This window comes from Crocuta crocuta, unplaced genomic scaffold, assembly GCF_008692635.1.
Source record: "Crocuta crocuta isolate KB4526 unplaced genomic scaffold, BGI_CrCroc_1.0 scaffold275, whole genome shotgun sequence".
NCBI lineage: Eukaryota > Metazoa > Chordata > Mammalia > Carnivora > Hyaenidae > Crocuta > Crocuta crocuta.
The window spans coordinates 1,112,897-1,139,090 of NW_027530497.1; the positions used below are offsets into that span (position 1 = coordinate 1,112,897).

A 26,194-nucleotide genomic window follows, 5' to 3' on the forward strand; every position below is an offset into this window, starting at 1 on the left:
TCATACCTTGGTCTCAGCTGCCAGCTCTTTCATATGCTTTCCGCTGGCATTCTGGGTATAAGGACTGCCTACAGAGTACTAAAGCAGAGTGCCCAGCCTGAGGACTGCCCTTCCAGAGTAGGTTGCGGAGGTTTTGTTTTTATGTTGAGTATTTTATGGTGTGTCAGCACTTGACATATATCCTCTCATTTAATCTTCTGAAGAGTGCTGCAAGGGTATCTGTCTCATCACCATATGATGAGAGAACTGAGACCCAGAGAGATTCAGAAACTCACCTAAAATCACAGTGTATAAGTTAGTTTTTGCTGCATCACACATCACCAAACAACTTAGGATGTTGAACAGCAAGCAGTTATTTCTCACAATTTTGTGAGCCAGCTGGCTGGTCTCAGTGGGGGTTGGGTGGCCAAGGTGCCTTGTACATGGGGAAGAGGAATCAGTTCAACGTCAGCTGAGTGATGGAGACACGGCCACAAGGTTCTCATTATTCAGCAGGGCTTGTTCCTGGTGGCTGAGTTCCAAATGTAGCATGAGTAGCAAGCACAGGCACTTTTCCAAATCCAGCTTGCATCACATTTGCTATCTTCTCGTTGGCCAAACCAAGTCCCATGGCCAAGCTCAGCAGTACGGGAAGGGACTCTCTAAGGGGTGGTACAGGGAGGAAAAATTATTGCTGCCATTTGCCCCAACAAAGAATAGACCCTACGTAGCTTGTAAATATACAACTGGAGTTCAAAACCAAGTATGTCAGATCTGAAAGTTCAAAACTGTCTTGGGCATAAGTTATTGCCCAGGGTTAGAACACTCCATGCATTGCCTAAATAAGTCAACAACCTTTTGCATGCACACCTGCAACTGTTTTTGCAAATGTGTATACATGTTGCCATTAATAAACACAAATTACACATCAATAAACACAGTTTTAAGTGTCTGTTCTGCTTCACTGATTGTTTTCTTCTTTAGGGACAAGTGTATTTGAGTCTCCTTTGCTTATCTTTTATCTTTATCACCTTTTTGCAAGTCTTTTGTATTTTTTCTTACTTCTGTTGCTGTATCTTCATTATTCTCCTTTCTATACTTTATTTCCTTTTTCCATATTGTCTATGCTCCCTTGAATTCCTTTTAACTTTTATTTCCAAAACAATTTTTTTTCTTTTGCTTATTTTTTCCTGTGTCTGTCAGGGTTACTGTTTTAGTAACCATGTCTTGCTCAAATGTGATGCTCAATGAGTATTTCTGACTGAAAAATAGAATTTTTTTTTTTTTTTTTTTTTTTTCCTTTTTAATTTTTTTTTTTTNTTATTTTTCCTGGAATTCATAATTACTTTTCTTTTTCAGTTGCACACTTGTCTGGCCATTCTTTTTCTAGTCTATGTGCTTTTCTCAAAGCTTTCACTATTTTCTTACTTCAACCCTGTTTGAAGTGTTAGGTCAGACTTTTCATCTGTTTTGTGTCTAAATTTTTCTGGTGTCTTCTTGTCAAAATATTTTACAGCTCATTTTTCTCTTGTAATATGTTATGTGTAGCTAGAGCACATTCTCCTCCTCTTTTCCAAAATTTAATGAAACGTGTTAACCTTGACTACTAGGAGGACATTTCTGAGAAGGGGATGGCCTAGAGTACCTTTTGCAGCTTCACAGCTCAGAGCTCCCTCTTTTGTTATCGTGAAGGGTGCAAAATATTGTTATTTGTTTTTCAGGGCTAAGCCTCGTTTCAGAAAAATCTGCCGTATTTCCTATTGGCCTACAGGTTTTACTTGCGCAGGTGAGAACCTTAGATGCTGTATTTTGCTGTTCCAGCTGTTTCTGGGTTTTGTTTCATCTGGGACCTTTTCCCGCTCCCTGTTTGAACCTTCTCTTCTCCTTACTCCTAGTGTTACTTCCCAGCTCGATTTGGTTTCTCAACCCAGCAGGTTTGTTTTGTTTTGTTTTCAGGCAAGGTTTTGTTTACTGGATATTTCTGAAACCCTCAGGGCTTAGATGACCATAGCCGTAGTTGGTTGCTGGGTGTCTCTGGTGCCCGTTTTGCACTCATGAACTCAGAACCCATGATGATTTCTTCCAGTCCTGCAGTTCTTTTCAAACTTGTCCTGTTTGGTACAAGGATAAATGATGGTTTGGGACAGGATGGCGTCAATGGAGATGCAGAAAACTGGACAATAGGAGAGATTATGTGATGATATACCCAGGAGAATTACTGATGGCTCTGATGTAGGAGAGAAAAGGTTGAACAATGGAGTTGCTGTTGTTATTCACAGAGATGGGAGGGGTGGGGGTGGGGAGAAGGTGGGGAGGAATGCCAGATGATGAGGGAAGCAAGTACTTTTTTGGGTTTCCAAGTGGAAATATCAACAAGTGCAGTTGGACATGAATCTAGAACTCAGGGAGAAGATCTACTCTAGAAATAGAAATTTAGAGGTCATCTATCTATAGTCTGGCTTGCTATAACAAATTACCATAGACTAGGTGGCTGAGGTAGCTTTGGTCTCTTTTTATAAAGGCACTAAACCCATTCATAAGGGCTCTACCCTCATGATCTAATCCCTCCCAAAGACCCAACCTCCATATACCATTACACTGGTGATTAGATTTCAACATATGAATTGGGGGATGGGGAACATGTAGTCTACAACATCAACAAACAGGTGTGTTTAAACCCATGGGCCTGGAAAAGATCACTTAGGATGTGTGATTCCAGAGTGGTGGTCTAGAACTGGTCCCTAATGCACTATACATGATGATGCATTTAGAGGTAGGTGGAGGAGGAAACAGTAAAGAAGCCCATGAGAAGGAGGAGCTATAGAGGTAAGGAAAATCAGGTGAATACAGTGCTATGAAGGCTGAGGAAAGAGCACTTCAAGGAAGAGGCACTGACCAACCAGACAGAAGTTGCTGAGAGGCAGAACTGAATACAAATAAAAAATATCCATTGGATTTGACAACATGGAGGTCATTGGAGACCTTGACAAGAACAGCTTCAGCAAAGTAGAAGGGATGGAAACTAGATGGCAGAGATGAAGAGAATGAGAGGTGAGAAAGCATAGGCTGGCATAGACAAGTTCTTTGGTGAAAGAGAGAGAATGACTCCCTTGGGTCAAGGGAGTTGTTGTTGTTTTTTGTAGAGGAGAAACAGAAGCATGTTTCCATTCTAAGGGAATAATCCAGTAAAGGAGGAGAGACTCAGGGTTCAGGAGAGATGAAGACCTTGAGAAGGTGAAAGGGTATAGGACCCAGTGCATGAGGGGAGATCTATCTTTAAAAAGAGCAGGGATACCTTAACTGTAACAGGAGGGGAGACAGAGAACTGAGTATCTGAGGGAAGTTCACAAATCTGATGGTACCACAATGAGTTAGTTCCTCTCTGAAGACTTCATATTTCCTCACTGGAGTGTGAGGTCATCATCAGCTGAGAAGAGAGGCCTTCTGGGAGGCACTAGGAAGGGAAAGGTTTAAGGGAAGAGAATATAAAAGCGGTATCTTTGAGAGTGGGAAACTTACTATGGAAACTTGATGGATTGGAGGCTTGTGATCATTAGTTTAAAATAAAACAGGTCATCTATTTTCCCTTCCTCTTCTCCTTCTTTCCTCCTTTGCTATTTGGGACCCAGTGAGGTAGGAGGCTACATCAACAAGGTGGTGATACAGAGAAAGAGGTCAGGGCTGGGTAAGGCAGCAGCCCAGCAAGCGTGGGGAGACTGGTTACATGCAAGAGGATGGGTGTGTGTGTGTTGGGGGGGGAGTATATGGAGTGATATATATGATACAGATATATATCATATAATATATATATTTATATGCATTTTAACATATAAGCTAAGATCACTTTTAGCAAAATAATTCTAAAGTTAATATTAAAATAGACATGTAAGCCCAGCATTGTGGAAAGCAAAAAGAGTTTTCATATCACAGAACCTTGTTATCCAAGGCATTTTAGAGGCCAATTTTTCTACTCATATTTGATAACGAGGAAAATGGAAGTTAAGTGACTCTCCCAAAGTCACATAACAACTTGATGGCATAGCTGAGACTCAAATTCTGGGATTCGGATTCCCAGGCCATAACTTCTTTTACTTAATAAAAGGTAATGATCAGAATGAAAACACTGATTAGGAAAGAGTAATCTATTAGTGTTTTATTTCTTATAAATTCCTCTCTCTTCAATTTCAACTATCTGGAAAAATTGTGGTCATTAATAGGTTTCTATCCTAAAAAGTCGGTTTAAATGTGAATAAGCAAGGTATAGTAAAGAATTTTTACAACTGTAAAGTGTGACCCACCCAAAAGATCTTCCTCTTAAGTACAAGTACTCTGTTATTTCTTTTCCGAAAGAAAATCATCATTGAATGGGAACATATTATTGACACAGAACAACAAAATGCAGAAATTAGAATACTTTATTATAAATATTTCCAGAATATAAACTGATTTTATATCAAGACTCTTTGAAACTTTTAAAACTATATGTAACCTTAGCTTATTATTATAATGTATTTCATTTTCCACTTTACAATCTAGAAAATGCACTGCAAGTTAGAGCTAACAAAGGAAAAAAAATCAGTCTAAATTGTGTCATAGAGAAAACTAATGAATATAAAAATATTCCACCCCAAACTAAAAGAAATCAAGCAATAGATTTTGCAAAGCCTATTAATATTCCAATTTAAAATAAATGACCTCCTAAGGGAAAAATACTTCTACTATCATTGCACTTTGATGAGTAAAAGCAGTGCCACTCTCATTAAGGAAAATTACACTATAGAGAAGAAAAATGTAAGAATGCTTTAAGGAAATGAGGAAAAGTAATTTCCATGCTGGAGAGTAAGCATATTAAATACTTTCTGTTCACTTGGCCTGTTGTTAGAAATTAAAGTACCTGTTCACATGAAAAAATCAATATGAACATGAACATCATAAAACCAAGCTCCTCGACTATTTTTTCCATTTAACCTCAGGAGAACCAACTCAGGATCTTCAAAATCCAAGGATAGACTGGTCCCAAAGCATTTCTTCCTCTGTCTTCTCTTCACCTTGTTCTTTTTTCGCTTTTCTACGCTTACGTTCCTCTTTCTTAGAGGCCATGTCTTGGCCTTTTCTCTCCTTTCGATTCTTAAGCTTTTTTGTACTGACCCTGACTGTTTCCGTCTGTGTTTCGTTTCTTTGCAAGTTCTTGTGTTTGTCTAAATCTATTTCCTCACAACCTTTTTTCCTCTTATGCTTGGGCCGCTCCTCGTCTGGTTTTTCTCTGCCTTCCTCGGGGCGCCCTTTCCCCTGCGGACGGATCTGTTTATGACTGGCTTGATGGGTGCTGGCACTGTTTTCTGAGGAGAGACGGTTGTAAACTCCAGATTCCACACTGTATGAGCGACAGTTATATGCTTGCTGACTAAGGTTCAGGGGTTCTGGTTTTTTGGAGAAACAGTCCCTGGTGAACTGGCAGTAGCTCAGGGAGTCTACACTTAGCCTGCTGTCATGAGCTGGTAGCCACTGAGGTAACCGGTTTTCCACCTTTTGTGAAACAGGGCATGATCTCGGGTACGTCTGGGCAGTCTCAGATGAGAGTCTGTGATCAAACATTCTATACCTCGGTCTGTAAGCAACCTCTTCTTTGTACCCACAAGTTTCCAAACAGTCCTCTCTCATCTTTCTGAAACAAGTCTTTGGCTCTAAGCCTCTGGCTTTCTGCACTTTGATATAATCTTCAAGTTCATCTTGAAAAGAGTCATATGTCTTCTTTGAATGCTTCATTAGGGATCCTCTATAGATAAGATGGGAGAAAATTCTTCTTACTAGATTATTGTATTCTGAATATTTCCTTTGCTCTTGAAGAGAGCTTCAAAAAAAAAACAAGACAAAGAAACCCAGACAGATTAAAACCTAATTCAGCATAGAAGTTAAGTATCATGACATTATATGCCAAAAAGTTGCATTAGGATAGTCAAATATCTCCCAGTCCACTCACAAGTAGTTCTATAATTCTCAGAAGTGGGATGAAGAGGGTAGAGAGCAGATGAGATACAGGGTTCTGTTGTATGGCTAAAAATGTAAGGCATATAGGGATGTGTGGTTAAGGACCACACGTCCCTGATAGGAGGCCTGATCGAAATATTCAATTTTCCTAAAGTTCTGATTAAGCAGTTTCCTGTATATTGTTTTTAAAGAGAAGTAACAGAACCATAGAGAAGTAATTTAATTTTTTAAATCTTCAGTTTACTCAAACAAAATAAAATAAATATACCTACTTACCTGACTAGAGTACTGTAAGACTTAACAATAAAAGGATGTTTATAAAATAGTTTGGTAATGCTAGAAATGAGAAATTCTGCTGTGAGATGAAACTACTCTTTCATATAGGGGATGAGGGAAGATCAGGGAACAGAGTTCTGTATCTTCTGTACAGGACTTGGATTTTATTCCATTACTTCTGATCGGTAAAAAAAAAAAAAAAAACATTCTAGAATGTTCTGGTTTGTTCTCTTTTAAAGTACNGGTCTCACGGTTTGTGAGTTCGAGCCCTGCATTGGGCTCTGTGCTGACAGCTCAGAGCCTGGAGCCTGCTTCAGATTCTGTGTCTCCCTCTCTCTGCCCCTCCCCTGCTCTGCTCTGTCTCAAAAATAAATAAACTTAAAAAAATAACATAAAAGAAAGCACTGGTGGGAAGGTTAAGGGAGGAAATGGAGATGAAAGCTGTGAGGATGTGAGATTGATGCAGAGAAAAGTTTCAGAAGAAATTTAAAGTAGATACATGAGTTTTTCATTGGTTTCTTTGATTCCTTTGGTGGGGCACCACTATTNCCTAAAATCCTACATCAAGTACAAATGCAGCAGAAAACATACTTACCTCAAGATCATGCCCTATATATTTTTGGTGATATACTTTGTCTCTAAAAATTAGGAGGTGGTATAACTCAAATAGAACAGAACATTTCTTCCCTTTAACAGAAAGAAAGAAGCATGACATAGCACTCCACAGTCACTAATGATCAGCTATCTTTTCTGGAAATTTGAGATTAAAAAGCCAAGTCTAAATGAAGTCTAATTTGGTGAATCAGAAAATTTAGCTCCTACTCGACTTCAATAGTACAAAAATTCTAACTAGAATAATGCAGCAAATATTTGATTCAATATAGGCGAAAGATTTGAACAGGCAATTCAGAAAGGAATAGATGCAAAGGGCCAATGAACACATGAAAAAATATCATTAGTCATCAGGGCAATGTCAATTAAAACCACAATGAGATACCACCATGCACTCACTAGAATGCCTGGGATAAAAAGGATGACATTAGCAGGTTGCTCGTGAGACTATGGATCAACTAGAACATTGCTGGTCAGAGATATAAAATGGCACAACCACTAGCAAACAATGCGGTAGTTTCTGAGGAAGTTAAACATACACCTACTGTATGATCTAGTTATTCCATTCCTCAATATTTCCCCCAAAAGTAAATATATGTCCAAATGTCCTCACAAAGAATGATACATGGATATTCATAGTAACTTTATTTGTAATAGCCCCAGAAAGGAAAAAACCGAAATGATGATCAACAGGTGAATGGAACGGTCAGTAGTGCTATATCCATACAATGAAATACTATCAGTGATAACGAGAGAACTATTGATATAGTCAACAAGATCGATGAATCTCAAAATATTTATGCTGAGAGAGAGAAGCCTGACAGAAGAGTTCATAACATATGACTCCATTTACACAAAACCCTAGAAAATGCAAATGAATCTACAGTAACAGTGTTTGCTTGGGGCTGAGGCAGGAAAGGATGGGAGGGATGATTAGAAAGGGCACTTTCTGGGGTCTGGATATATTTACTATATTGATCGTCTGATGGTATATACGTCTGTCAAAACTCATCAAATTTTGTATCTTAACTATGTACAGTTTATTGTATATTAGCTATATCTCAATAAAGCTGTTTTTTACAAAGTCACTAACAAAATACAAAAGATGGTGATAACTGCTGAAACTGGATAATGGTATATGAAGGTTCATTATATCATTTTGTCTACTTTTATTTTTAGAAACTTTTTTTAGTGTTTATTTATTTTTGAGAGACAGAGTGTGAGCATAGGAGAGGCAAAGAGAGAGAGAGACACAGAATCCGAAGCAGGCTCCAGTCTCTGAGCTGTCAGCACAGAGCCCGATGTGGGGCTAGAACCCACGAACCATGAGATCATGACGTGAGCTGAAGTTGGGCGCTTAACTGACTGAGCCACCCAGGCACCCCAAGCAATTTTTGATACTTCACACCCACAAGGATGGCTATAATAAAAAAGGCAGGTGATCTTCAATGTTGGCAAGGATGTGGAAAAATGGATAATTTCATTCATCGCTGGTGGGGATGTAAAATGTGCAGCTATTCTGAAAAACAGTTTGGACTTCTGGCCGCATGCACATGGGTCTGAGCCTGCCCGGAGCCTCGTAGACCATCACCATGAAGTTCAACCCCTTTGGGACCTTGGACCACAGCAAACCCACCAAATGCCACAGCAGCGCTCCCTTGCACATGTGCAGGAAGATCATGTCTTCCCCACTCTCCAAGGATTGGTGGCAGAAGTACAATGTCTGCTCCATGCCCATCCACATGGATGATGAGGTCCAGGCAGTTCAAGGACACTATAAAGGTCAGCAATCAGCAAGGTAGTCCAGGTGTATAGAAAGACATAGGTCATCTACACTGGGCAGGTACAATGTGAGAAGGTAATGGCACAATTGTCCATGTGGGCATTTACTCAAGCAAGGTGGTCATCAGCAGGAAAACTGGACAAAGATCAGAAAAAAATTCTTTTTTTCTTTTTTTTTAAAAAGTTTATTTATAAAAAAAAAAGTTTATTTATTTATTTAGAGACAGAGATAGAGAGAGGGATCTGGGGAGGGGCAGAAAGCAAGAGACGGAGAGAGAATCCCAAGCCCTGACGCAGGGCTCCAACCTACGAACTGAAAGATCATGACCTGAGCTGAAGTCACGAGTTGGAATCAGATGCTTAATCTACTGAGCCACCCAGGCACCCTTGATCAGAAATCTTGACTGCAAAGCCAAATCTCAACAAGTTGGAAAAGGGAAAGGCAAATATAAGGAAGAACTTAATGAGAAAATGTAGGAATGAGTATAAACTGTTATATAATCAGTTTAACTATATCTTTTTAGCCTGGTATATATTCCTTTGAAACTTATTAGGATATCTCTTGAACATTTCATTTCCTTCCTGTTTTGTTATTGATAGGTGTAAATCAACTTTTGCTGTTTTAATAACTTTATGAATAACCATTGGAAATGTTTCCTAATTAAAAAGAAAAAAAAAAGAAAAACAGTGTGGCAATTCCTCACAATGTTAACACAGTGTTACCATATGCCCCAGCAATTTCACTCCTAGGTATATATCCATGAGAAGTGAAAACCTATGTTTACACAAAAACTTATACACAAATGTTCACAGCAGCAATATTCACAACAGCTAAAAAGTAGAAACAAGTCAATGTCCATTAACTGATGAATGGATAAATAAAATGTGGTATATTCATACAATGGAATATTATTTAGCGATAAAAAGGAATGAAGTGCTGATATGTGGTACAACATGGATAAGCCCTGAAGGCATGCTGAGTGAAAGAAGCCAGTCCCCAAAGCCTACAGATCATGCAGAAATCAATAAAGAGGTGAATGGAAACTTACCCTTATCAGGCTGGGAACTTGGTGAAGAAATCTGATCATATTCTCCCATTAACTGCTTCAGTTTTCTAGCATGGACTTTCCCCAAATGGTGAGACTGTGCAACAATCAGGAAGCTAAAAAACATGATGCAGAGATCTCAAAATCTATTTTTGTCTAATACTCCACTCCTAGTCATCTGAAACAAGTACAATCTTATTACAACAAAGATTAAGTAGTTCAAAGTTTAAATTTACACCACCAACATAGATCCAGTATCTGAAAATTCACAAATCCATCTCCTTATTATTTTACTTCCTATAAACCTGAAGGTTATGCTAGCTTTTTGAGCATATATTTCACCCTGGAGAAATAAATTATATTTTGTTTTACAACACAGTGACCCCAAATGTCTACCTCTAAATTTGAAAACAGCGTTCATGACTTTTAACATATTTAGTCTGAACTAAAAGTTTAAGGACAGAGTTTTGTTTGCATTCAAATTAAAGTATCAGCTTCAGAAGAAATAATCCTATGATTTAGAAGATCTTTATTTTCAGCTTCCCTCATAATGTGAAATCCTTTGCAATTCAAACTATATCACTACTTCCCGTATACCTTTTACAAAGAGTATCTGTAAAAGCTCAATATTTATTCATTCAATGTAGTATCTATGAATAAAAGGGAGGGAAGATTGAAGATCATATGAAACATTTAAGGTAATATTTTCAATCTTTAACTATCACTTCATATGCCATCTTAAATCTTAATTTCCTGAGTGCCTGCAAGACTATCTACTATCTTTTTGCAAATTAGAATGAAATTTCAGTATGCAAACATTTAGTAAGGTTCTGATATTTAATATAATGTATTTTTATTTAGTCCAGAATATATTCTGAAAGAAAAGTTACTGGGTCACCAGTAGGGGTCTGGGCTCTATGGAAATGATCTGTTTTGAAAGGCTGGGCAAAGATATTTGGCGTTGGCATTATTGTGTTTTATAGCAGACAATTTCGAGAAATACAATCAGTCTATTTTAAGACAGTTACTGATTCTAGCTATATCTCAGGTCATCTGGGAATCAGAGGAACCACAAACGATCTTTACCTGGGGTGGGCAACAGTCTACAGTTGTACAAAAAAGATCTCAAGCAAGGATCACTAAGCAACTTAAAGCTATAGTCATATTCACATATTAACTTCCAGAACTTTTGCTCAAAGGGTTTCTCACCACAGTAAATAATCTCCACCAAACATACTACATGTATGCTTGAGGTCTGTACCACTATCTAAAGTTCCTAACAGTTGAAATCAATTTTATGGAAATTTACTAGTTTATAAATATGATACCAATCATGGAACGTCAAAATTGTACTTCCTAGGCAGCCATTTAAATGAATGAGTTGGAACCACATGTATTGTCATAGAGAAAAGTCCATGATATATTAAGGGGAAAAAACAAGATGTAGAACTTTATCTACCTATATACCAGAATACCTATCTATTGATCAATCGAAAATCCAATTTTAGTATAAAAACACATCACAAAACCAAAAAATAAATATATTCTCTTATTTATTTATTTATTAACACAAAACCAAAAACTAAATATATTCTTATTTATTTATCTATCGATTTATTTATTTATTTATTTATTTATTTATTTATTTATAGGAAGGAGTTAAAGGAGCTGGGCTGCTTCATTTCCTTTTCAGGGGTGGGGGGAGAGGGAAGAAGATAGGTGACTTCTGGACCTCTGAGAAAAGAGACCAATGATATTGGCTAGAAGAAAGGGAACTTATCTTTGAAATGCCCTTAGCAAGATGTTCCTAAGGATTATCTACAGTAAATAAATTCAGGACTTATGAGGCATAGCTCTATGAAGAATATCACATAAGCAATGGTATAAAATGATTCATAATTTAAATACCTCCACTGTGTGAGATGACCCTCACTTAGAAACCTCATCTATTATTTTGGGCAAAAGATGCATGTCTGAGGAGCCATCTTTCATGTCCTAAAGATCTTTGCTTGTTTAGAGTTGCCTGATTGCCTATATCCTTGAAATACTTAGAAAGCCTTGATACTAGGTAATATTATGGATTTGTGTTAGTGTGATTTGAGTCTGATCTTGTATATATATATTTCAATATCCATAGAAAAAAATCTGAAAAGATACATATTTAATCGGGCTTGAGATATGGGTTAGGAAAGGAGTGAGAGACAAGATTTAACGTTTTGCTCTCTGCATATGTCTGTACTGTTTTAATTTGTGCAAAAAAACATTACTTTGCAATTAAAAACTCCATAAAAACTGAATTTAAAGGTTCTACAGGTTAATTTTCAGAACCAGTGTATAGATGAATAAGGTTTGTCTAAAAATATTGAGTTTAAAAACTATAAATCAGAAACTTTTTAGAAAGGATGATGAATATTTAAAAATGTTTCTCTATTATATATAGTTATCTCTCTGAATTATTTCTGAGTTGTTTCAAGGTTTATAATTTAATTACTTATGACTTTAAAATTAAAATGAAAAGCAAGCCATAAAGTGGGAGAAAATATTCCCATCTCATATATCAGACAAAGGACTTGTATCTAGAATACATATAGAACTCTTATGACTCAGTAAGATAAATTCGAATTAAAATGGATGGGCATAAGATTTTTTTTTTAATGTTTTATTTATTTCTGAGAGAGAGAGAGAGAGAGAGAGAAAGCATGAGCAGGGGAGGGTCAGAGAGAGAGGGAGACACAGAATCTGAAGATAGGCTCCAGGCTCTGAGCTAGCTGTCAGCACAGAGCCCGATGCGGGGCTCAAACCCATGAACCGTGAGATCATGACCTGAGCCGAAGTCGGACGTTTAACCGACTGAGCCACCCAGCCGCCCCTGGGCATAAGATTTTAAGACACTTCAAAAAGAGTGTATGTATGTGTGTGTGTGTCTGTGTGTGTATATATATATATGCATATATGCATATATAAACACCCCCCCTCTCTATATATGACTAAGTAAATGTAAATTAAAATCACAATGAGATACTACTACACTATCACTGGAAATGATTAAAATTAAAAGGGCTAAAAATACCAAATGTTGGTAAGGATGTTGAACAACTGGAATTCTCATACATTACTTGTTAGAATTTAAAATGGTACAACTTTAGACAAAGCAGTTTGATAATTTCTTTAAACATTAAACATCTACCATATGTCCAAGCCATTTCACTTGTATTTGCCCAAGGGAAATGAAGACATACATCCACGCAAAGCCCTGTACATGAATGTTCATAGCAGCTTTATTTGTAATAGCCCCCAACTAAAGCAACCCTAATGTCAGTAGGTTAATGGATAAAGGAAACCTGGTATATCAATACATAGAATTATTCAGCAACAAAGAAGAAACAAAATAGCAATATAGAGGCAACATGGATAAATCTCAAAATCATCATGCTTAGTGCCAAGACCTAAGAGTACCTACTTGTATGATTCTCTATTTGCAAAAAATTCTGGAAATAGAAACTAATGATAATGATAGAAAGCAGATTAGTGCTTGCTAGGGATAGGAGTAGAGGGACGGATGGATTGTACAGAGGCATGGGCAAACTTTGGGTGTTGATGGAAGTATGTGGCATTTTGTTTAAGATGGTTGCATGTGACTATACACATGACAAAAACTCACTGCCTTGTGTACTTTACATATGTGTATGGGGTGCTTGGGTGGCTCAGTTGGTTGGGCGTCCAACTTCAGCTCAGGTCATGATCTCACAGTCTGTGGGTTTGAGCCCCGCGTTGGGGTCCGTGCTGGGCTCCGTGCTGACAGTTCAGAGCCTGGAGCCTGCTTTGGATTCTTCGTGTGTCTCTCTCTGTCCCTCCCCTGCTGATGCTCTGTCTCTATTTCAAAAATAAGTAAACAAACAAAAAAAGGTGTATATTTTAAGTAAAGTATATCTCAATGAAGTGTACTAGAAGAGCTTAAAGATTTATTACAGATATTTTTGGAAAAAGAAATAATTTTACCTTAATTTGTTAAACTGGATTTTTAAATGCTGGCTTTTTTTTCCAGAAAGATTATCCACCAAACATAAGGCCAATTCACCTATGCAGAACTAATGCCCATCATATTATGTCACTTATCTCACTGTTCCTACGAGCCAGACATAGGGACTCTGGAGTTAGTTCTGGCACTTATTAGCTGTGTAAGCTTGGTTAAATTTCTCAACCCTCTCTATGCCTTAATTTCCTATTCTCTACAATAGGGATATAATATATACTTCAAAGAGTTGTTGTGAGCCTTAAGGAAATGAATATATATTAAAATGCTTAGAACAGTATATGGCTCATAGTAAGTACTGAATGAATAAGCTTTTACTGTTATTCAGGATTTCATCTATTTTACTGACATAGTGAAATGTTCTCCAACCAAATATTCTCATAACTACAGAAAGCCAAATAAAGATTATATGTAAGCAGAGCAAGAGTGCCTGACAGTACCACCTAATTCTTCATATTTCAAGATAACTCATGTTTTAGAGGGACTTTTTAGTACTTATTTTTAAAAATATTTTTTTCTTAGAGAGAGACAGAGAAAGAGCAAGCGGGGGAAGGGCAGAGAGAGAGGGAGGGAGAGAATCCTAAGCAGGCTCCCCATTGCCAGCGCAGAGCCCAATGGGGGGCCCAAACTCACTAAACATGAGATCATGACCTGAGCTGAAGTCACAAGTTGGACACTTAACCGACTGACTTTGGCTCAGGTCATGATCTTAGAGTTGGTGGGTTCTGGCTCCACACTGGGTTTTTTGCTGACAGCAGGGAGCCTGCTTTGGATTCTGTCTCCACCTCCCTCTGTTCCTCCCCTGCTCACACATACGTGCACTCTCTCTCTCTCAAAAATAAACATATTAATACAAACTTTAAAAAAGTAAATAAAATGAAAGCTGGGGGCTCCTGGGTGGCTCAGGTCATGATCTTAGGAGTACAAGCCTCGCATCTGGCTGTCTACTGTCAGCATGGAGCCCACTTGCGATCCTCTGTCCCCCTCTATCTTCCCTTCCCTTGCTCTCACTCTTTCAAAAATAAACATTAAAAGAAAAAAAAAAAAGAAAGCTGAAAGTTAGACTTGATCATTATTATCTCTTCTGGCTGTTCTGATTTTGAGCCAATTTTTTGAAGATTTCAGTTTATATCCTGTGTTAATGTGTGTCATGTCTACTTTAATACTCAAAGGAGTATGCAATATGAAGCAGAAACCTGTAAGGATACTGCTAATTTTACTACTTACAGGATGGCATTAGGTCTCAAGCCAGAAATAGTTTGTCTAGACTGAAACTCATCTGGAATATTTTTTTTAGATTTACCTTCTAATATTTTTGGAAAATATCTAGCAAAATTCTGAAAACTTTTTTATTTCTAGAAATAGATATCATGTCATGATCTCAGTCATGAGATCCAGCTCTGTGTTGGGCTCCATGCTGAGTATGGAGTCTGCTAGGGATTCTTTCTCTCTCGCCCTCGCTGCCCCTCCCCTGTTTTTGCAAGCACATGTACTCTCTCTCTCAAAAATAAATATTTTAAAAAATAAATTAAAAAAATAGAAATTGCAAAGGCCAAGCTTTTGCATTGTATAAAATGTTTTCAGCAAGTCTCAGGTCTGATGAATAAATCAACTGAATTTTAAGTGAAAAATCTAGTAAAAAAAATTTTATGCTCCATGCACATCATTTATGTTGTGACATGGCACTTAAACATCATACAGCATGAATGTTTTTTTAAAAATGTGTATTAAACATCTCTGAAGAAAAAATGAGCAAAATTAGTATGTTAATTTGGTTAGTTTCAGCTTAGTTCTTTCCCCTTAATAAATATACCCCCAAATGGTATGGTCTTGTACTTTGTTTTTAAAGTGTATTTATTTTGAGAGAGAGGGAGAAAGAGAAAACATGAGTGGGGAAGAGAGAGAATCCCAAGGAGGATCCACACTGTTAGCTCAGGGTCCAATGCAGGGCCCAAACTCACCAACCATGAGATCATGACCTGAACTGAAATCAAGAGTCAGATGCTTAACCATTAACTGAGCCACTCAGGTACACTATGGTCATATACTTTTAAATCTAACTCACTCAGAAGTATTAGGAAACATTTAATATTTTTCCATTATTTGCATTTTTCTCTCAGCAATGTTATGTAGCATTCTCTGTATTCCATTAAAGCTATCTAAAAGTACTTTATGTTTTTTGATGCCATAGTAAACAGTATTTTTCTTTAAATCTAAACTTACTAAATGTTTGTTGCTAATATTTAGAAATACTATTGATTTTTTATATGGATCTAATATTTTGCCCCCTTGCTAAACCTATTCTAGTAGTCTTTTCCTAGGTTTCTTGGTGTTTCCTACACAGATGATCATATCATCTGCAAATAGAGACAGTGTTATTTCTCTGCAATCCGAACACCTTTTGTTTTTCTTGTCTGACTCTACGGGCTAGGACCTCCAGTACAATACTGAATAGAAGTGGGGAGAATGGATGGCCTTCCCTCGTTCCTGCTCTTGAGTTTTGCAATCTTTTAACACCATTATAATCTCAGGAAAGACTAAGCAGAGCAGAGCATTACATTTTAGGAGACTAGGTAACTGACTGTTATCCTTGCTATCTTTTGTAATTATTTGTTATCTTTGCAGGTTTTTATTTATTTATTTTACCCATTTAAGTATTTGTTAGAGATCTTAATTGTGCTAGAAATGTAGCCCTGTAGCTGTCAGCCTCAGAAATACTCCTAGCTATATTGGTTATTAACCTTGCCTTTTCAGGAAATTAGATTAGTATCTGATTTAGGAGTTTGCCAAGCTCTAGCTATTTCACACTAACAAAACAATCACAAAAATAACTAAGGGTTTACTACCATGGCATATTTCCAATGATAAAATACAAAAGAATTAACAAAATCATTAACTGGGAGTGCTATACATTTAATATAGTTACATATTTAATATAAAATTTGTCTTTATTTAAACTAAGTCTTTGAACATCAATAATTGTAAGTACTCTATGGCTAGCTAGCTCAAGGATCATGCTTGTGAAGTTAGTTTTACTTGGACACAAGGCAGGCATCCTATATCAGAATGCCACCAGATGCATTCCATCCCTTTCAAGGGATTAGTAGCTGTGAATGGGTCTGTTGGGGGGAAAGCCCCAATGTTTATGTCCTAACATATATGTGATGAATACAGTAGGGGAAATCTTGTTAGTCACTTTACATGCTTAGTCAATATTTTCACATATTGACATCTAGTAATGTCAGCAGATCTGAAACTAACAAGCAATCAATCATTAATGTCTCTCCAGAGAGCTTCCTTCCCAAACCATTCTATCCATCTGTCAACATTAGATTTACAACATAACATGCTCTGGTGTGCAGGTAGCAAATATGTCTTGGGCAGAGCACAGGTTTATACAAAACAATGAACTCCTCCTGATTATCCCAGGAGTCCTGGCTAATCTACACTTAAAACTGACAATTTTAGAGGCTGTCAACCTGTTTCCTCTCCACCCTATGGAGAATTTGCCTGCTTTACACTACTATCCCACGTTTCCTCTGCAGCCACTTCAGACTCAGAAATAGAAGCTGTGTGTCAGGAAAGGCAAAGTAGCCACCTCCAGCTCTGGAGCACTCACCATTACTGCAGTTTGAGAGATTAATAAACACTTACTGTGTTTAAAAAAAAAAAAAACCTTTAAAACTGCCTTTTGTTTTTTTTCTTTTTCTAATTTCACAAATAAACATTAGCTACTAAGCTCTTTAAAAGGGTTGTGCCTCATTCATCAGTATATCCTCGGTACTGAGCAGAATACCTGGTACAGAGCAGGAGCTCAAAGTGTTTTCTGAATAAATAAAACAATGGTTATTAGCTAGATTCTTGTCATTTGAGCCAAATCTCTGCTTAATATCATGAAAACAAAGGAAAACATTTTTAGGCAATGCTATGTAAATGGGTTACTGAGTCAATAAGGAGTCAAAAATGTCCTTCATTCTCAAACCAAGTCCATTTAATTTCTTAAAAAGAAGCAAATAAGCAGGAATTGGTTATTTGTGGTTTCATTTTTATGAATCCCTCAGGAATATAATTACTGGGTAAAAAAAATTTTAACAGTAAAAAATATTTGAGAAACCAAAAAAAATTTTTTTGAGAAATGTTACAGAGTGAATTACAGTGTCCTGGAAAATATTATGACGTCACCATAAATTCTGTCTATATCTTTTCATATAAGTCTGGTTACGTGGTATTTCTTTGGGTCTTTTGAGTTTCTCAATTTCCTATTTGTAATCTTATACTTTCCATGTATTCTCTGCTTGCCAATATTTAATCCTTACTGACATGTGTTCATTCTCAAGCTCAATACAGAGGAACTCCACTTAGTTACAGCTGTTTCACCTATACAGCTGTAGGTGAAAATGGTTTAGCAGATGTTCTTCAAATCAGTTTGAATGGTCCTATCAGGATCTTGACACAGACTGGAATTTTAATAACTGGAAGCACAATAATTCTTTCATACCTTTAATCTCCTAACAAAGTCTTCCAAGAAAAAAAAAATGATGGGTAAATAACAAGCAATGTTTTTTCCCTCTTCTTGTTTATGTACTATCTAACCTGGCAATTATTTAAGGCTTTTACTAATATCTCAAGTAAAAATATATGACTTCTATTAGTGTTTTAAATAGTATAATATGCCACATATTTACCATTTGTTAGGTAGCAGTTAACTGAACAGTTAATGAAGGATATTTACCCAAAATAATGTGACAAGAGGTAATTTTTACGTAGTGAATTATATTTGGTTTTTCAAATCCTAATGAATAGTCTCAATCTTAACCCAGAGATTTCATCACTCTGAATGTCACCTGATAGCCATTATACGTCGAAGTTTTGTGTTTTATGAACTGCTCTTCTAGTACACGGCCAACCCATGGCAAGAATATCAATACAGAAGTGTAAAGTCAGTTAGGGCCTCAGAGTCTGGTTGGTACAGAGGTCCTCATCCCTGATACCACTGACATTTTGGGTAGAAGAATCCTTTGTTGGCATGGGTGTGGGACTGCCCTGGGCATTTTATTTCTATCAAATAGATGCCAGGCAGCACCTGTGCACACCATGTCCTTCCGTGCTCAGTGGTAGAAACCAAAAATGTCTTCAGACACTGCCAAATGTCCTCTGGGGTAGGGGCACGAAATAATCCCTGGCTGAGAACCATTCTTTTGGGTTAATCCCATTCTGCCTCCCCACAGATGACAAAACTCAAAAAGGAAGTTTGGGACTTTGAAAGTTTGGAAAAAAAAGAAAAAAGTGCTTGGGACTTACTCGGGTCATACAACTAGTGGGCAAACTAGCACTAGAACCTATTACTAGTCAAGATTCCTATTCCAGTATTCTCCTTATACCACCTGGAAGTTGTATAGAATGGTTACAGCTAGCATTGTGTGAACTGACATTGTACAAAGTCTTAAGAAACTGCACACATTCAAAGTCATCACACACACGAAAAACAAAAAATGCCATCTGGCAAAAACCTGTTTTTCCGTGAGAAACTGTTTCCAAACCTTTCTGTGATCTGGCTACAGGAGCCAAACTGAACTGTAGTCTGAACATCTATCTGTAAACTGCTCAGGTTTACTTGTTGGTGAGAGGCAGTAAGTCTGGTATGAAAACAAGTAAATCCAGATTTTATTTTTTATCTCAGAACAATAACTAACCTAGGCTGACTCAAGACATTAAACCTAGTCTTCCGAAGGTTGCCTTCACTAAGAGATTCACTAGGACATCATTTGGTTGCAATGACTTTCTCGTTCCATTTTTAGTGCATGGAATTTATAAAACGTGCTTCTAAAAATGTTTTAAGAAACATATACTTTTTAAATTTTTTACTTTGTCATTCCTCCAAAGTGAAATATGTAAGACTATTGAATAGTACAAAAAATAGAATCTATCATGAAAGAGGGTAAAATCAAAATTATTTTCGTGAGATTATTATACTGATCTCTCTCCAGAAAACAAAGAATCTAAATTATTCGACGATATTTTGGCTTCCGCCATCTTTCCCTCTGGAGACAAAAAGCAACATAAGTCAACATGGTAAATACTAAAAATGATGACACTGAAGGTGGTTAAATGTTTTACTGAGACCTGCAATGCGATTAAGCCCCAGCATCTAAAATCCTTTCCAAAACTGCCTTACAGCCTTACTTCCTAGTTTGGAACAAATAGGCTGTTCACAGGCATATAGTACTCGTAGGAACTCAAACATCTGTTAGATCGAGATGATGAAGAAATAGCTTTTTGTGTTAGGGGAGATGTGTTGGTGAGAACTGTGAAAACGTTGGGCAGAAACACTCCTTCCAAACTCCTGCAGGGAGACTTGACCACATTTTAACATGGCCTCTGGCAGCTCAAGGCTTAATCCCAGCGATGACCCAGTCCCCTTTGGAGCTCCTGCTAGAAAAAGCTCAGGGCTGTCAAAAAGAAACTGTTTTCAGCGCCAACAACTGACAGCAGGTCCCCCTCTCTCTTTTTAAGAGTACTTACTGAATCTGGACTGTGAATCCTTCCTGTCTCTGAAAAGGAGAGGTCTAGGTCTCCCAGTGGCTGTGGGAGGACAGAATCCTGAGGTCCCTACTTGCCAGCAGCCTGATACAGCTGGCCTAACAAAATGCCCAAGGAACAACCCTTGGTCATTTCTCACTTCCCTGACTCTTCTTGAACCCCTCACCTCTCCCCCGGTCCCTCATTTTCCCTTTGAAACTCCCAGTCACCTCTGCGCAAATGCAAATGGAGCTCAGCTCTTTCCCCTACGGTTGGGAGCTTCTGGATAAAATCTGGTTTTCACCGCTCTCACTACTGTCCACTTTGCGATCTTTGACACTGGTAGATCCATACTGAACTCAGACCACTATCAAGACAGGCCTATAAATCTTAGAAGCTTGTTTTATAGGGTGTAACCCTCAAAAAGCCCAGGAAAAGTCTCCAAAGGGACCTCTCAAGGCCCTGGCCCCTCTGCTCTCGCCCCAGGGTCCCGGAAGGTTTAAGCTCCGGGGCTACTTCCTCCGGTGGGCAAAGTCCTAACTCCGCTTCGGCCCAAGTGTCTACTTCCCCGGATGTTGAAGTCGGCCCCGCGGAGGTGTCCTGGCTTCCCCGTCCCAGGCTGTTTCTTTCTTTCCCCTCGGAGCTGCCTCATCAATCCCCCTTCCCTTTCCCTGCCACTCCAGTCAAGACAGCTCCCTGGCCATCTCTCTGCCCCCTCAATCCTCAGCGTCCTGAGCTTGCCGAGGCGTCCGTCTCCCCTCCACGCTCCACCGGAAGGGCCGTGGCGCCCCTTTCCCGGGGCGACGGGTGGGGAGGAGGGCGGATGCACTCCGGCCCCGACCCGGTCGGCCATGGCGCACACTCTGGGCGCGCCCAGCCTTCACAGGGCCGCGGGGCTGAGGGGCTATGGGCCGGGCCGCCCCCGCCGCCGGGGCGGGAACTCACCTTCTCTGAGGCAGGGGCGGGCGTCTACAACTACTGTCCCCCTCCCCGCCAACGCCGCCGGCCGGGGTATAGGCCCGGCTGGAGGTGGCGGAGAGGCAGGGACAGGCGCTGCCGCCACCGCCGCCTCCGCCGCCGAGCAGGCGGGGTGAAAGGAGGAGGCGGAGACCGGGCTTCCTGAGGGGAAGTCTCCGCCACCACCGGCGGCTTACTGGACGGCGCCAACGCCATGGCGGCAAGGGTTACTGCTGCGCTTGCGCGGGCGCCCCGCTCCCAGGGAGACTCTTTAGCCCCGCCCCTTTTCGTCCTACCCAGCTCGCTGGCTTTTTTGGGGGCTCAGCTCTAACTGTGGCTTGTCACCCTCGGTCCCGTGGACTTTCCCCGGGGACTTTCCCCTCGTTGTCGGAGGGAAGGGCGAGCGCGTGGGGCCGCTCGCCTGGGGTGAGTGAATCTAAAACCGACTAAGAAAGAAAAAGTCTGGGAACTTCTGGATTCTTCCTCCAAAGTATCTGAAAAATACGCCATCTCCTTTATCTGTTTGTCTTTCCTTTGTTAGGGCCTTATTGCATAGAGTTAGAGTAAGCAGAAGCCTTGGTCCTGATACGTTGTCGTCACTGGTCCATAAATGACTTTTCTTGGTCCCCCTTCTTCAATATATACCTATATGCGCGCACTTTACACCCGGAAACTCACTCACCCCATTCCCCATCTCCCAAAGAAATCACTTCCCTCCTTAGTAGTTTCTTTTCATATCTATATCTTTATTACATACTTATGTGGCTTAATAAAGTTTGGATGATTTTTTAATTTCACAAGGTTTATATCTTTATGCAGTATTCCGGAACTTGTTTTCACTCAACGTTTTCAGGTTCATCCAGGCTGTTGCCTGTTTGTTTCACCGTGTACGGTATTCCACCCGTTTTCCTGTTGAGGCGCATGTCTCCGGGTGCAGTGTGACAGAGTTTCTCTTGAATGTATTCTCCCGCCCTGTCACACTGCCATTGCCTGATTTCAGGTGCGCATCATCCCTTAGAACCATGGCAAGAGATGCCTGACTTCCCCTTGCGACTTCACCAGTCCAGTCTACTCTCCATATGACTGCCAGTGCCTTCTATCTAGAAGTCATTCCTGGCTCTCCATTGTCTGTTGGAGAAAGCCAAACGGGAGTACTACTGAGCTTCTGCGCACCTTGATCTCCTCTTCCTACTGTTCACCTCCCCACCCTGCTTTCACTTTATGATTTAGCATCATATAAACCTTTACTGATTCCTATAAATACCAAACTACTGCATAACTCAGTTTATTGTATATGCTGCTCCCTCTTCTCGAGTGCCTTCACCCTCTTCTCGAATGCCTTCTCCCTATTTCCTAATGAACTCCTTCTCCCTTCAGAAGTAAATTCTGTCCTGAATGCAGCATTTCTCATTCCTATTCATTTAATACTTTTGCTACATATGTATGTGTTCCTAAGGAACATGAAATAATTGCTTTGCGTGATTTAAAACTTTACATAAATGTTGTTATACATACTGTTTATTCCCTTGCAGTTTACCTTTTTCACTTATTATATTTTGATATTAAGGTATGCTGAGATGCAAGGTTCTAATTAATTTACCTTCCCACCTTTATAGCATTCTGTTGCATGAAAACACCATGAACTAGCCATTCGACATTGAGCTTGTTTCCCATTTTTGCTTTTACAGACAGTGCTGTTCTAATGTTCTCGTGCAGTCTCCTTGGGCACCCATGCAAGAGTTTCTCTGGGGTTTATACTTATGAGATGCTGCTGCTTTTTAAATAGAGGCTTTCATAACCCACTTCAAAGGGTATTGTGAAAAACATATGAGGTAATGTTAATGAAACACAATTTCAGACATTCAATAATTTATTGTTAGAAAACTTGCAAATGTATATGAAACGGTGGGCCCCAGGGGCAGTGCTCTGGTGCTAGCATGGTGAACAGAAGCATAGTATGTGTGCTTCTGTAGCTCCTACAGTACCCAACCTGTTGCAGTTGTCTGTAGGTTGTTACTTCCACACCTCTGCTTCTGCGGCTGTGTCCTTGGGCTGAAATGGTCTCTTCCAGTTCTGGTTCTCTCCCTTCCTTCTTTGTCAGCTACTTCTCTGAAGCCTTCCTGGACTCCTCTGGCTGCCTAGATAGCCTCTCCCCGCCCTTCCTATCTCTCTCTCACCATCTTTACATGCTCTTTCATAATCCTTTCTAAATGGTCAGCGTTTTAAGGACGGGTCTGCACTTTATTCATCTTTGTATCCAGCTACTGAGCACAATGCTGATAAATATGCTGACAAATGCATGTGGACTGAGTGGACTTAGGAATTCTTGGGAAGAAAGCAATTTGCAGCCAAGGATTTCTTGGAGCCAAAAGAAGAGAGATGGAAGCAAGCATGCTATTTTACTAGGAACACAGAGACCAGAGAATTTGAAGGGGTTTTTTGGAGGCTTTTTTTTTTTTTTTTTTTTTTTTTTTAGGGAATGAGAGGGAAGGAGAGAGTCGGGGAGAGGGCCAGGGGGAGATGGGTAGAGGGAGAGAATGTTAAGCAGGCGGCACACTCAGCATGGAGCCTCACGTGAGGCTGGATCTCATGACCCTAGGATCATGACCTGAGCCAAAATCAAGAGTCAGATACTCAAGCAACTGAGCCACCCAAGTGCCCCAAGAGAGTTTGAAGTTTTGCCAATGATGTAGTTACACAGGATATAATGGACGATTAAGGAGGAGACCTGCTCCTGTCGTTCTGGAATGTGAGAGCTCGATGTATGCAAGAACTTTTTCTTTGAATCTGTCACTCCTAGGGATTATAAAATGAATAAACGAACCAGCCAGTGAATTCACTTGAAGGCGGTGAGCAGCCCCTTGCTTATTTAACATTGCCAGGCTTTAAGCTGTTATTAGTTTAAAGCAGGCATTGGCAAACATTGTCTGTAAAAGGCCAGATAGTAAATATTTTCAGCTTTGTGGGCCATATGGTCTTTGTTGCAAGTATTCAGCTGTGCTCTTACAGTGTGAAAGCTGCCATAGAAAATATGTAAACAGAATAGTATGGCTGTTTTTTTTGTTTTTTTTTTTTTTAAGTAGGTTCCATGCTCAATGTGGAGCTCGAACTCACTACCCCAAGATCAAGAGCCCAATGACCCACCAACTGAGCCAGCCAGGTGCCCCTAGAATGGCTGTTTTTTAATAAAATTTTATTTATGGTAACTGAAACTCAACTGTCATATAATTTTCATGTGTCACAACATATTCTTTTGACTTTACCCCCCAACTATTAAAGAAGGTATAAACCATGCTTAGTTCACTGTTTCAAAAAAACTTGTTGACCCGAGGTGGAAATGAACCTTCCAGGTACAAAGGAGGTGAAATTCAGTGATCAAGGACTGTTCTTTAACTAAATAAATCTTGCAGTTCTCTTGATTTACCACTAGATGGTGGTCCTTTGTAGGTGTGTGGCCCAGCCAGCGAGTCTTTCCAATAGAAGGGATGATTGGAGTTTTTCCATCGAGTATAGTAGATCAGTCACTGCTGTGTTAACGCAGGCATACTAACTGTCTCAGAGTTTCAAAAACCATTCCTCTGGGTTTCATTTATGTCTCCACCTTCACACTTACTTGTATATATTCCCTCTATTGGCAGCATAACAAACTGAAAGGAATGCAATCACTTTCAAGTCCTCTGAGATTATTTGCTCAAAAGCTCAGGAGGACAGTAATGTGAATACAGGCCATGGCTAAAGATTTGGGGGCTGCAACTTGGAATCTGAGAACAGATGTAACCTGAGATACAGGTTAATAAGTGGAGCTTATATTAAGAGGATACTTGAAGCCCAAGTGCTGATACTTAAAACTCCAAAAAGCCCCCATTCTTGGTCTCTTCGTGTCACCTTTTTCTACCCTTACGGTGCATGACTGGGGACCCAACATTACCCTGGCTCTGCATATTCTGCAATAATTTCCTCACACCTTTCTTAGGGCATGGGAGTACTTGGTAACCATAGTGATGTTCTCGGCATGTATTTGTGGCCTGAGGTGCAAGAGAAGTTCATCCAAAATAGGTGCTTGGAACCATTGTTGTTATTCCTGTCATTCCTTGTCTGAAATCTCCCAGCTTAGATCTCTCTTCCAGACTAGGAGTCCCCTGGCTTGAGCTGTCCTGTTTTTCTCCCTCTCTCACCACCCTTCTTTATCCAGACACACAAAAGAAAGAGACTGGATGGCTATTAAAATTGTTAATAATGGAAAAAGTTTCTGTCTTCCTGGAGCAGAAAAGGGCTTGACAGAAACATGCCTTTGAAGGTCTGTGAGGCTCAAATCTGTGACCCTAGCCACCATACCACGCTGTCACATGGTTATGTCCACTCTAGCCCCTAGCTGGATCTCTGAGCAAGCATAGAATAAATCTGTTTCATCCATACCTCGATATATGAGTTGAAGACAGCTCTTAGGTTCTTCCTGAATCTTTTCTGCTAAACATCTCCAGTGGGCAGTAAGAAATCCTTCCAAAACTCTAGATGGGTTTTCCCTGATGATGAAGACCAGCAGCTCTCATGAACTTAGGGGGCATTTTAGAGTCATTTTTAGTACATCTTAAAATTTCCAGGAAAGCAACCTCTTGGTAACTGAAGGATTATGCTTTCTTTCATTCAGAACTTGACTAAGAGTAATTCACCATTTCAGAAAATCGTGTCACAGACAACAGTGCCCTGTGTGATATTTGTGTCCCCAAAATCAATGTGCATTTTCAGCTCTCACTCTCACAGTGATTCTACTTGAAGGTACAAACACTTTATCATGTTTTCTAGTGTAGTTGTCCCTGAGCATATGCATAGTGAGCTCGCTGACATATTTGATTTAGGATATATATATATATTATTTTGTTATAGGCTAACTTTCACTTAATTTCTCCCTTATTAGGTTAGGTAAATGTTTTAGTCCATTCGGGCTACAATAACAAAATACCACAGACTGGGTAGCTTATAAACAATAGAAATTTATGTCGTA

The 26,194-nt window shown here is 39.3% G+C and overlaps 2 protein-coding genes and 1 pseudogene across 3 annotated transcripts in view; 2 read left to right on the forward strand and 1 right to left on the reverse strand.

The window, feature by feature from the left end:
- Positions 1-4,376: 4,376 nt before the first annotated feature.
- Positions 4,377-21,369, reverse strand: KRCC1 (lysine rich coiled-coil 1). 2 transcript variants are annotated; one of them, XM_077766689.1, is made up of 3 exons: positions 21,181-21,369; positions 9,687-9,799; positions 4,377-5,755 (listed from the first exon to the last, which is right to left on the reverse strand). In XM_077766689.1, the coding sequence occupies exon 3, from the start codon at positions 5,743-5,745 to the stop codon at positions 4,972-4,974; it is 774 nt and encodes a 257-aa protein (XP_077622815.1). In that variant the 5' UTR covers positions 5,746-5,755; positions 9,687-9,799; positions 21,181-21,369; the 3' UTR covers positions 4,377-4,971. The 2 variants fall into 2 exon arrangements, with proteins under 2 accessions (XP_077622815.1, XP_077622814.1); XM_077766688.1 differs by having other exon boundaries at positions 4,377-5,830; positions 21,181-21,368.
- LOC144233655 (large ribosomal subunit protein uL24-like) lies at positions 8,448-9,114 on the forward strand (annotated as a pseudogene).
- A 37-nt stretch (positions 21,370-21,406) lies between the features above and the next one.
- The window catches only part of SMYD1 (SET and MYND domain containing 1), a 48,214-nt gene continuing 43,426 nt past the window's right edge, over positions 21,407-26,194 (forward strand). The window contains exons 1-2 of the mRNA XM_077766697.1: positions 21,407-21,412; positions 21,530-21,618. Coding sequence (XP_077622823.1) covers positions 21,407-21,412; positions 21,530-21,618 — 95 coding nt within the window. The remainder of the gene's footprint in view (positions 21,413-21,529; positions 21,619-26,194) is intronic.